At 44.3% G+C, this 13,075-nt stretch overlaps 1 protein-coding gene across 1 annotated transcript in view; it reads right to left on the reverse strand.

Moving 5' to 3' along the window:
- MYO10 (myosin X) overlaps positions 1 to 13,075 on the reverse strand; it is a 274,349-nt gene that overhangs the window by 149,907 nt on the left and 111,367 nt on the right. The window contains exon 3 of the mRNA XM_003263177.3: positions 7,482 to 7,640. Coding sequence (XP_003263225.3) covers positions 7,482 to 7,640 — 159 coding nt within the window. The remainder of the gene's footprint in view (positions 1 to 7,481; positions 7,641 to 13,075) is intronic.

A 13,075-nucleotide genomic window follows, 5' to 3' on the forward strand; every position in this document is an offset into this window, starting at 1 on the left:
CAACATCAAACACATTTGCAGATTCGGGGTGGAATGCCACCTAACCAAATGAGGATATTTTTGAAACATCTAAAAATACATTAGCTGTGAAGCATAGTTCGTGCTTACAGAAGCATTTATCTTTAGAAACAGCCCCAGTTCTTAAAATTGGCTCCTTTGATTCTGATCTCTGCGCTGTTTGTTCGGCAAGACCAACAAACTAACCGAAAGGCTGGGTGGAACAGGGAAGAGCTTCCTCTGGAGCCAGCCTCAACACCATAATTGCAGGCGACCGCTGAAGTTCCCTGCAGCTCTCCCCGTGATGTGGTTTTGAGCCATTCCTTAGAGACTGGGAGAGGAGTCTCCTCCACACAACTGACCCGGAGCTCCACAATCCCTATAATGAGAAGAACGTGCTTCTCCTCTTCCATTCAGCAGGAAACAAAACTGCCACGCCTCGGAACCTGGCAGTCCTTCCACTCTGGCCACTGAGCTTGTCTTCGGTACAACAGAAACCTCTCCTGCTCTTGTCAACACTGTGCTTAGATGCTGGGTACATAATAATTTGAGATGATCCAGGGCCAGACAGCACAGGAAGACAGAAGACAGGCACCTAAAAAACACTTGTTCTCACTCTGCTCAGGAGCTTCCAGGACAGTAAGTGCCACGTTTTCACAGCCACAGCACTTGACAAGACCGGGAGACAGTGACATGCAGCCTCTTCCTTCACCTCTCTCCCCACAGTCCCCATGACTCTTCTCCCATCTCTACCCTGGTCTAAAACCCTCAGCCCTTCCCCACTGAATTACTGCAACACGCTCTCAGCCCATCTGTCCTTTCCCGTCTCTCAGCCGTATCACTTCCCTCTTAAATCTTCTCAAATTTTTCTTAGAGAAATTATCCTTTCAGAAAACTTTAAACAGACTGGGTGTGGTGGCTCATGCCTATAAATCCCAGCACTTTGGGAGGTCAAGGTGGGAGGATGGCTTGAGGTCAAGAGTTCAAGATCAGCCTGCACAACACAGCAAGATCCCAGTCTTGACAAAAATTTAAAAATTAGCCGGGCGTGGTGGTGCATGCCTGTAGTCCCAGCTGCTCTAGAGGCTGACCTGGGAGGTCAAGGCTGCAAAGAACTATGATTGCACCATTGCACTCCAGCCTGGGTGACAGAGCGGGATCCTGTCTCTAAAACAAAATAAAGGCCAGGCGTAGTGGCTCACGTCTGTAATCCCAACACTTTGGGAGGCCAAGGTGGGCGGATCTCCCGAGGTCAGTTCGAGACCAGCCTGGCCAACGTGGTGAAACCCTGTATCTACAAAAAAATACAAAAATTAGCCGGGTGTGGTGGCGGATGCCTGTAATCCCAGCTACTCAGGAGACTGAAGCAGGAGAATTGCTTGAACCCGGGAGGTGGAGGTTGCAGTGAGCCGACATGGCACCACTGTACTCTAGCCTGGGTGAAAGAGCAAGACTTCGTCTCAAAAAAAAAAAAAACAAAAAGAAAAGAAAAGAAAGAAAAAAGAAAACTTTAACAAATATAGTGGGGTCTGTGTACCATCAGCCCCAAACTTTCCAGGTGAGCTATAAGTGGGGAAGGGATGTTCTGGCACCACTGACATCTTAGGCCAGATGACTCTGGGGCTGCCCCAGGCACTCCGATACGCTTCTCAGCATCCCTGGTCTCTACTCAGTAAATGCCAGTAGCATCACTTGACCATAGCTATGAGACCAAAAATGTCTTTTAGATATTACAAAATGTCCCCAGGGCAGAATCATCCTAGGTGGGGAACCAATGGTTTAAGGCTTCTAACCCCAGGCTGCCCACCCCACCTAATTTCTGCACATTCCCTAGCAAGCATCTGATTCCATGAGCAAAGGCAGCCTTCTCCCGCTGCAGTGAGGCCACATCAAACTCGCTCTCATCTCTCCATCTTCACGTATGGTGTTCACTGGCCTTTCCTTCTCATCAATTCTTTTTTTTTTCTTTTGTTGAGACAGGGTCTTGCTCTGTTGCCCAGGCTGGAGTACAGTGACACAATCTCGGCTCACTGCTGCCTCAACCTCCCCGGCTCAGGCAATCCTCCCACCTCAGCTTCCTGAGTAGAAGGGACTACAGGGGCACGCCACCACGGCTGGCTAATTTTTGCAATCTTTTGTAGAGATGGGACTTCGCCAAATTGTCCAGGCTTGTCTTGAACTCATGGGCTCAAGCGATCCTCCCGCCTCAGCCTCCTAAAGGGCTGGGATTACAGGCATGAGCCACCATGCCAGGCTTTCTACCAAACCCTGATTCATCTCATGCCTTTGTAGTGTCACCACCACCACCACCTCCACAGGGCTTCCTAAGCCATGCATAGGTTACGTCACTGTACCACAAACACATACCCTGCTCCTCCTCTCCTTAGCGGGTATTTGTCCTCGCCAGGTCTTAGCAGGCAGTGGCAGGAGATGAAGAAGTCTAGGCCCTCATCAGACCCTCTCCAAGGAAGGGGGCAATCAGGAGAGAGCCAACTCCCTCCCCTCCAGGCAGCAAACCCATAGCCAAGAGGTTCAAGGTGGAAACCTGGGGCCCCTGGCAGGGACCTGGGAGCTCAGCAGGGCTCTAGTCTCGAAGTGGCCAGAGGAAGGATAAGGTTGGCGAGGGGAAGTCTCAGGCAGGAAGAGCCTGGGAGTTCCAGGAAGAGAACCGAGCAGGGGCACAGAAGGCGGGGCTGCTGCACAGGCAGTTACAGCCAGTGCAGAGGGGCTCTAACCCAGGCACTGCAGCTTAAACAACACAGTCCAGACCTACAGACACTGGCATCAAACTCGGTACGGCCTCTGTCCCCTCAAGGACAAGCCTGGGACAGAGATGCACCCACAGGAATAGCTAAAGGGCCCAGCGGTAAGGTTCAGGGGCTTCATAAGCACAGTCAAATCCAAGCCTGTGTCATCCTCACATAACCCTCAATGACAGGCCTTCAGCTATCCAAGGCCATGTGCTGTGAGCTGGCCTTGGTGTTATCTCCCCACTAAATTGCAAGCTTTGAGGCTAGGGATGATGCTGTAAACTTCTTCCAAATCCCCCTTAAAATGGAGCCAAGTTCAAGGCAAGAACTTTCTAAATAAACACTTGTTGCTATGGGATGGCTAAGATGGAGAGAAAGGTACAAAGGTTAAAGTTCCCAGAGCTTTCACTTCTTTTACTTTAAAACATCCCTGTTAGAGGGATTATAATATCTGACCTTTGAAAACACGTTAATTTTAAAAACTGGTGTTCAGAAAGATTCAATTAAATAAAAAAAAAAAAAAAAAAAAAAAAAAAAAAAAAAAAAAAACTGGTGTTCAGAAAGATTCAATTATCAATACAGAGCCAAAGAGGAGGTTAGTGAAGGAAGGGGGGGATCAACTCTAACTTATTCTGGGTGCTTTTATTTTTTTTATCACTTTCTACCCCATTTCAATAGAAGACGCCAAAAGCTACAAGAAAAAAAAAATTTCCTGGTTTCTGACAAAAGTTCTCAGATAAAAAGATCAGTCCCCAAGGAGAAAAAGCTAACAGTACTCCTTAGCAAAGAATGGCAGCCTCTCTACCTGGCGATGAGCCACTTGCTAGCAACCCACGGAACCTGCCAGCTCAGAACAGAAAGTCAACAAATAATGAAACATCCAGACGCCAGCAGGGGGAAAATGCCACAGGAGTCCCTCCTCAATGATATGACTCAAAGGAGAGTACCTGGCTGAATGCGGAGGTTCATGCCTGTCATCCCAACACGTTGGAAGGCCCAGGCAGGAGGATCACTTGAGCCCAGGAGTTCAAGACCAGCCTGTGCAACATAGCAATGTTTTATAAATTAAAAAAATAAAAATAAAAAAACTTAAAAATTAACCAAGTGCAGTGGCTCACACCTATAGTCCTATATATTATATACTGTAGTACTATATATATACTCAGGCGAGAGAATCACTTGAGCCCAGGAGTTAGTTAGAGGCTGCAGTGAACAGTGATCATGTCACTGCATTCCAGCCCAGGTGACAAAGTGAGACCCTGTCTCTAAAAAACAAAAAAAAAACAACAAAAAAAGGAGGACACCTATGGTGGGCAGAATAATGGCTCCTCCCGCAAAGACATCCATCCACACTCATCCCAGAGCCTGTGACTAGATAATGTCACATGGCAAAGGGGCTCTGCACAGGTGATTACGGTTATGAAGCCTGAGATGGGGAGATCATCCAGGGAGGCCCCATCTAATCACGTGAGGCCTTAAAAGCAGACAGCCTTTCTTGGCTGCAGTCAGAGAGAGAGAAAGAAGACAGTGGAGGAGAAGGAGGAAATATCTGAAGCCACGAGAGGGAAGCAAAACATGGTTACTGGCACTGAAGATGAAGAAAGGGAGCCACAGATCAGGAGACCAGGGAATGTGAGCGGCCTCTGGAAGCTGGGAACAGCCCTCATGTGACAGTCAGCAAGAAAACAAGGACCTCAGTCGTCCAACTGCAAGTAACTGAATTCAGCCAACAGCCACAATGAGCAGGAAATGGATCCTCCCCTAGAGCCTCTGGAAAGAGACGCAGCCCTGCTGACACCTTGATTTCTGCTGGTGAGACCTATGGGACTTTCGACCTACAGAACTGTAAGAGGGCAAGTAGCTTTGTTCTTTTTTTTTTTCCCTGAGACGGAGTCTCGCTCTGTTGCCCAGGCTGGAGTGCAGTGGCACGATCTCGGCTCACTGCAAGCTCCGCCTCCCGGGCTCACGCCATTTTCCTGCCTCAGCCTCCCGAGTAGCTGGGACTACAGGTGCCCGCCACCACGCCCAGATAATTTTTTGTACTTTTTTTTTTAGTAGAGACGGGGTTTCATCATGTTAGCCAGGATGGTCTCGATCTCCTGACCTCGTGATCCACCCCCCCCCACCCCCCCCCCCCGGCCTCCCAAAGTGCTGGGATTACAGGTGTGACCCACCGCACCTGGCCGCTTTGTTCTTTTAAGTTGGTACACTTATGATAATTGGTTATCCAACAACAGAAAATGAATGCAACATCTCTGGAACAATTCAAGTTGTTTCATTTTTTTTCTCTTTTAAAGATATAGACAGGCATTGCTCCGAGCCAGGATCAAATGTGGAGAAGCAGTGGCTGTTCTGACAGATGGCGGTCTTGTCTCGATGCGAGCGGAGTCCAACAGACGCTGCCATCTCTGGTAAATGGCTTCAATGATAATTTTAAAAAATCATGGTGGCGGCCAGGCGCGGAAGCTCAAGCCTGTAATCCCAGCACTTTGGGAGGCCGAGGCTGGCGGATCATGAGGTCAGGAGATCAAGACCATCCTGCTAACATGGTGAAACCCCGTCTCTACTAAAAATACAAAAAAAAAACTAGCCGGGTGTGGTGGCGGGTGCCTGTAGTCCCAGCTACTCGGGAGGCTGAGGCAGGAGAATGGCGTGAACCCGGGAGGCAGAGCTTGCAGTGAGCCGAGATCGCGCCACTGCACTCCAGCCTGGGGGACAGAGCAAGACTCCCTCTCTCAAAAAAAAAAAAAAAAATCATGGTGGCTACTTTATGGATAATATACAATTTTGCAAGCCTCAAACAGAAGGTCTACAATGGCATAATTACCTGAACTGAACTGCAAATTGGATGCATAAAAATCCTGCGGGTTTCCCCTTAGGAAGAATATGACCTTATTCCAAGACCAAGATCTTATTCATAGTATTTATTGGCAATTTAGCTATCAGGTTTAACAACATTATCATGAAAAGAGGAAAATAAATAAAAAACTTTTTAAAAGGGTCTGCCTTTTAAACCCCTTGTGTAGTTTTTTTTTCCTTCTAATTTACTTACTTTTTCTTGACTATTGAAAAGGTACAATAACAACTTGTGTCTAGGTGGGCATGCCAGCACGTGCCTGTAATCCCAGGTACTCAGGAGGCTATGGCAGGAGGATCACTTTAGCTCAGGAGTTTGAGTCTAGCCTGGGCAACACAGCAAGACACCATTACAAAAAGAAAAAAAAAAAAAACCTTGTGTTTTTTCTCTAACAACAGCAAAGTATGAGTTTCAAAATATAGATTGAGCATCCCCTTCTGTGAAATGCCTGGGACAAAAAGTGTTGTGGATTTCAATATTTTTTGGATTTTGGAATATTTGCATACTATGTACTGGTTAAGGATAATTTAAGTTAAATTCAAAATCCAAAATATTCCCAATGAGCATTTCCTTTCAGCATCACACCAGCATGCAAAATGTCTTCAATTTTGAAGCATTGTGGATTTGGAGTTTTTGGATTAGGTACGTTCAACCTATCGGCACCTACAAGAGACATACACCAATAAAAGATTGTAAAATCCAGGTTCACATTTTATGAACTATAAGACTATTTGTAATACGAATGGCATGTATTTTATAAACATTTATTGCACAACTACCAGGTGCCTGGCAGTGTCCTTGGCTCCAGGAAGACAAAATAAGTCCTTGAGAAACCTAGCAAAGAAACTGCTATGTAAACAAATAGTTACGCGACAGTGTCAAATATTTAATAATAACACACGCACAGTGCAGCAGTCACGTGGATACCTATGTAGTGGTATTCTATGGGAAAGAGGTAGTTCACTGGTCATCTACAAGGAACAGAGAAATAAATGCACATTATGCCAGCTCATGCAAAACACAGAATGCATCGCCATTTTCGTGCCAACATGTATAAACATTACCTCTTCTGAACATATGGAAAATATTTTAATCTAAAGACTGAGGACAAGCTAGCTCAGCAAGTCAGAGGACTACAGCATGATTGAATTTCTCTGGACAGGGCTGTTTGAAAACATTTGGCAAACATTAGGTCGATCTGACAAAAATGACACTTTCACAGTGTAAAAAAAAAAAAAAAGAGCCGGGCACAGTGGCTCATGCTTGTAATCCCAGGACTTTGGGAGGCCGAGGCAGGCCGATCTCAGGGTCAGGAGATCGAGACCATCCTGGCCAACGTGGTGACCTCGTCTCTACTAAAAATAGAAAAATTAGCTGGGCGTGGTAGCGCACACCTGTAGTCCCAGCTACTCAGGAGGCTGAGGCAGGAGAATCACTTGAACCCAGGAGGCGGAGCCTGCAGTGAGCCAAGATTGCGCCACTGCACTCCACACTCCAGCCTGGTGACAAAGCGAGACTGTCTCAAAAAAAAAAAAAAAAAAAAAAAAAAGGCAAATACACTTTTTTTTTTAACTGAGGAAAATTTAGTAGTTTAAACCCATAAATATCTAATTCTTTCTCTTTCCCAGCTCCTTTCTCAGTCTAAGGGTAGATAAATTGGAAGAACCTGAATATTAAGCATGCCTTGGGTTTCAATTAGCACCTACTATTCATTTTAAGGCTGATTTTTCTTTTCTTTTTTTTTTTTTTTTTTTTGAGATGCAGTCTTGCTGTCGCCAGGTTGGAATGCAGTGGTGTGATCTTAGCTCTCTGAAAACAAAAATAAGCATTCACTCAAACGTGAGGATCTTTTTAAAGGAATTACAAGTGGAACTTACATATATTTGATTTCTCTTATACCGCTGGAATAAGTTATACATGATGGAGCCGCCATGGAGCTCTGTCAAGGACGCCATGTCATCCACACCCTCCTCGTTCATGGGGTGCATAGCAGTCACCTTCTGGTGGGTAATTGTGCTCTGCTTGTAAGTGAATACCTGAGGGAAGGAGAGGAATTCAATTATTTCGTTATCAGCAGTAAGTGATTTTTCACACAAGTTTCCCAAACTGACAATACAATCTTGGTATAATTTCAGGAAAAAGATTCTAAATTGGACAATAAAAAATATATTGCAAAAATCGTTTTCATTTTATGTCACCTATCCCTCTGTGTGTGTGTGTGTGTGTGTGTGTGTGTGTATCTTTGTTGTTGTTGTTGTTGTTTTGAGGCATGATTTCACTCTGTCACCCGGGCTGGAGTGCCACGGCATGATTAAAGCTCACTGCAGCCTCCACCTCTGAGGCTCAAGTGATCCTCACACTTCAGCCTCCTGAGTAGCTGGGACTACAGGCATGTGCCACCAGCCAGCTAATTTTTGCATTTTTTTTTTTTTTTTTTTTTTTTTTTTAGATACAGGGTTTTGTCATGTTGCCCAGGCTGGTCTCTAACCCCTGGGCTCAAGCAATCCACCTCTTGGGCCCCCAAAAGTGCTGGGATTACAGGCATGAGCCACAGAGCCCAGCTGTCACCCATATATTTCTAAAAGAAGCAGTTATTTTGACCGTTGCTATTAGATGTTCCTAAAAGATATTAGTTCAAGTATGAACCGTCTTTTGGGAGTCACAGAAATTATAAACTTATAGTTCACTTCTCTGCATTATTTCTCCGTTTGATATAAATCAGTAATAATTAAGAAACTTTCTAAGTTTTAGAAAGTAATTTGGTTTCCCTATATAATCTTTCATATTGAATCATATAATTTCAAAGCTTTATAATAGTTATTCCATTTAATTATTAGTTTAAGTACTTTATGATATACATTCATATTGACTAGTCTATGTATCTTTTCGAAGACTGGAACGCATCATCACAGGAATATTTAGAACATCTCCTTGGACAATATTCCCTTTCAACCAGGATATATAGCATTTGTGTACTCTCTTGGCAGAACAAATGCACTCTGATTTAAAATAAAATTAGTTTTTTTGTTTGCTCAAGAACCCATCTTCTTTAAAATTCCAAAAACAGCAACGAGCGCTACAGACATATTGTAGCATGTGCATAAGGTGACTCTGGTACCGTCAGATTGCTGAATTTGCATGGATTTCTAATGTCTACTCAGTGCTCTTCGTCCTAAGTGATTTGGTTCAGGATTAACCACATCACATTAAGCTCCATCTGTTGACCAAAGCTTGACCAGCTTTACAAACTCAAGCAATAACAAAATCGTTTGATTGCGGAGGTCCACTCCGCATTTACTCGTTTACTACAGTTGGTAGTTTTTAAATACTTGGATTACAATCCTCCTTTAAGTAAAATAAAAACATCAAGAGATTTTTTTTAAAAAGGATGTTAAATAACATGAAAAGTGCTCAACCTTCAGACACGCACACACTAGCATGTGCATGTGTGCACACAAAACAATTTTCTGCAATCATATGTGTGGAATGTTTTTATTGGAGAGGCTATTTTTAGATACTGACTGGCTGCCTACATGGCAACAAATGGTATGTTATTGCAAAGGAGAATGACACACTAAGAAATGCAAAAGTACCAATCCAATGGTTTTCATGAGCCATGACAAATGGCATGTTTCATTTTTCTAGAGAAAAATTACAACTTCAGCAGTAGCATTTCTGCCACATGAATCACAAGAGTTGGTCAAGCCAGTCCTGAGAAACTGCTTGAGGCCAAGGTAGGGGCCCACCCGTCTCTTATGAAGAAAAGCCACTGTCCCCAGCTGCTTCCTAGGCTCAGACATCCACCAGGAAAGGAGACAGTCCTGGTGGCCCCATCTCATGGTAAGGTGGCCAACCCTGCCACATGAGCCCCATAGGGCTGGCAGAGGCCTGGGGCCACCTAGGGAGCAGGGTAGAAGCGCTTCGCACCCAGAACAACAAGATGTTAACGAAGGCACAAGGACATTCAAGAGTGAAGAAATACGCAGACCCTTCGCTTTAAGTCATCAACACCCTGGAAGAAAGTTAAGAAACAGAAACTTAGGCCAGAGTCAAAGCAGCCTTGGGGCAACCTAGAAATTCCCAGAAGTTAAACAGCTAGAACACCCTGCCTTCCCCCAGCACGCCACATCCCCATGATGCCAATCCAGGCACATTTTCAGAAGAGCTACAACCAGACAGGTACTTGCGTCTTCCAAAGAAAGTGCCAAGCAGGGTGGGGCAGAAACAGAACTTGCCTGCTGGTCAGCTCCCGGCCAACCAAGTAGTATAAAGAAGGGCCCATGCCACCTGCCAGCTCCCGGCACACACCTGAGGTCTCATCTCACTCTGCTGGCTCAAGGCTCCTGCCAGCACAACTTGAATTCCCTTCCCAAATTTTCTTCTAAGCAAGAAGACAGGGCACTGAAGCCAGCACAACTATCTCCCTCTCCAGCCCCTGCAAACTCACCGCTAGCAAGTCCTTCTCAACGTGAAAACAAACAGCTTCTACCAACTGTCAGTTTAGGTATACTGAGAAATCCAGATTTTGAAGATTTAGAATATTAGCATTTTTATTTTTTTTTTTTTTTATATATTTTTTTTTATTTTTTTTTTTTTTTTGAGAAGGAGTCTCGCTGTTTCACCCAGGCTGGAGTGCAGTGGCGCGATCTCGGCTCACTGCAGGCTCCGTCCCCCGGGGTTCACGCCATTCTCCTGCCTCAGCCTCCCGCGTAGCTGGGACTACAGGTGCCCGCCACCTCGCCCGGCTAATTTTTTTGTATTTTTTAGTAGAGACGGGGTTTCACCGTGTTAGCCAGGATGGTCTCAATCTCCTGACCTCGTGATCCGCCCGCCTCGGCCTCCCAAAGTGCTGGGATTACAGGCGTGAGCCACCGCGCCCGGCCACTTTTATTTATATTGATACATACTCTGCTTTCTGGAAATAATCATACATAATACTTAAGACACTACAAAACATAGACACTAATTACATTTTACATATATGTAATATACACATACATATTATATGTAATGTGTATGGTATATATTTCACACATATATAAAACATCTTATATGTCATATATTATCATATGTATTTTACATATATAAAACATCTTATATATTATATATCATACATCTATACATTTAAAACATATATATTATATAAGATCTTATATCTTAAGATACCTTATATCTTAATATATTATGTAAGATGTTTATATACATATATGTATAATATATATAAGATGTTTTGTATATGTATAATGTATAACATATAAGATGTTTTGTATGTGTATGTATATATATGTATAAAATATCTATATAAGGTATATATATAAAATGACTTAATGTTTACATCCTATGCACACATTTCATTGTCTTTTTTGATGCACCAGGAACAGCAAGACAATGTATAGCACAAGTGAACAGTTCAGAGCTGGAAACCATCACTGAAAAACAGGGCTATAACCTGTAAACTAGAGTTCTCCACCTTCATTCATTTGACTTCCTTTCCTCCTATTTTCTTTTTTTTTTTTTTGAGACAGAGTCTCGCTCTGTCGCCCAGGCTGGAGTGCAGTGGCGTGATCTCGGCTCACTGCAACCTCCACCTCCCGGGTTTACACCATTCTCCTGCCTCAGCCTCCCGAGTAGCTGGGACTACAGGCGCCCACCACCACACCTGGCTATTTTTTTGTATTTTTAGTAGAGACTGGGTTTCACTGTGTTAGCCAGGATGGTCTCGATCTCCTGAGCTCATGATCCACCTGCCTCAGCCTCCCAAAGTCCTGGGATTACAGGCGTGAGCCACCACGCCCGGCTCCTTTCCTCCTATTTTCAGGAGCATGTTACGTATGCCCATTCCAGGGGTGGAAAAATCAAGAGAACTAGAACCATTCCTTCTCAGGACCACAGGAAGACAGAATCATGATGGGAGACAATAGTTACGTGAATAAAACAGAAGGCTAGGAACAGAAAAAAAAAAAAAATTACATCAAGATATAGGATTGCAGCTGCTCAAAACAATGAGTATTAAAAAAAAGAGAGAGAATAGTAGAGAAAAATGTATTTGTGGAGGAAAAGCAAGGATAACCATCCATTCAGAAGTGGGTTCAAGTTTGTAAAGATCTTAGAACATTGTCTGGCATTCAGAAGGTGCTAAATAAGGATCAGATACATTTAGAAATTTGGGGAGAGCATCAGGAAGAATAGCTAATGGATGCTGGGCTTAAGACCTAGGTGATGGGATGGCATGTGCAGCAAGCCACCACGGCACACGTTTACCTACGTGACAAATTAAACTTAAAAGTTGGAAAAAAAAAAAAACAAGTCAAGCAAATAATTCCCATGAGGAAAAAATTTTGGAAATTTAGAAAATCACTCATTCAAGCAAATTTTTAAACACCGTTTGGCTGGTGTGTTCTAGGCATTGGGGATTGAGCTTACATTCCAATTCAAGGGAAGAAAATAAAAAACAAATACACAAGTGAATAGATAGTATCACAGGTGGTGATGGAGTCCATGAAACGTAATGAAGGTCAGGGTGGACTAAGGAGTACCTGGGGGTTATAATTACATCAGGTATTCGGGGGCAGCCTGATGGATTAACATTAAAGGGGAAACCCTAAGGAGGTGAGAACAGAACCAGCGCCCTGCGTTCTAGTGTCTTAATACATTATTGGGTGAGTGAACACCTGATTTAATTTGGAAAGATTTCAAAGGATTAATGAGACCTACAATCTTACTGAAGAATTTCTTAAGAGAGATTCCTGAACTATCAAAAGTCACCTCTATGTGCAACAATTAGCAGGGTATTAGTCATGCAAGGTATACAGCAGGAAAGAAAACTCTAAGTTTAAAGAATGGGATTACTGGCTGGGCTCAGTAGCTCACGTCTGTAATCCCAGCACTTTGGGAGGCTGAGGCAAGAAAAACACTTGAGGCCAGGAGTTCAAGACCAGCCTGGCCAACGTGGTGAAATGCCGTCTCTACTAAAAACACAAAAATTAGCCAGGCATGGTGGCGCATGACGGTAATCCTAGCTAATCAAGAGGCTGAGGCATAAGAATCACTTGAACCCGGGGGGCAGATGTGGTGAGCCCAGATGGCACTGCTGCACTCCAGTCTGGATGACAGGGCAAGACTCCATCTTGGGGGGGAAGAAAAAAAAAAGTGGGGTGGGAGGGGGGATTTTTTTTTTTTTTTTTTTCTTTTTTGAGATGGAGTCTCACTCTGTCGCCCAGGCTAGAGTGCAATGGCGAGATCTCGGCTCACTGCAAACTCCGCCTCCAGGGTTCACGCCATTCTCCTGCCTCAGCCTCCCGAGTAGCTGGGACTACAGGCGCCTGCCACCACGCCCCACTAATTTTTTGTATTTTTAGTAGAGATGGGGTTTCCCCGTGTTAGCCAGGATGGTCTTGATCTCCTGACCTCGTGATCCGCCCGCCTCGGCCTCCCAAACTGTTGGGATTACAGGCGTGAGCCACCGCGCCCA

This window comes from Nomascus leucogenys, chromosome 6 (assembly GCF_006542625.1).
Source record: "Nomascus leucogenys isolate Asia chromosome 6, Asia_NLE_v1, whole genome shotgun sequence".
Classification (NCBI taxonomy): Eukaryota; Metazoa; Chordata; class Mammalia; order Primates; family Hylobatidae; genus Nomascus; species Nomascus leucogenys.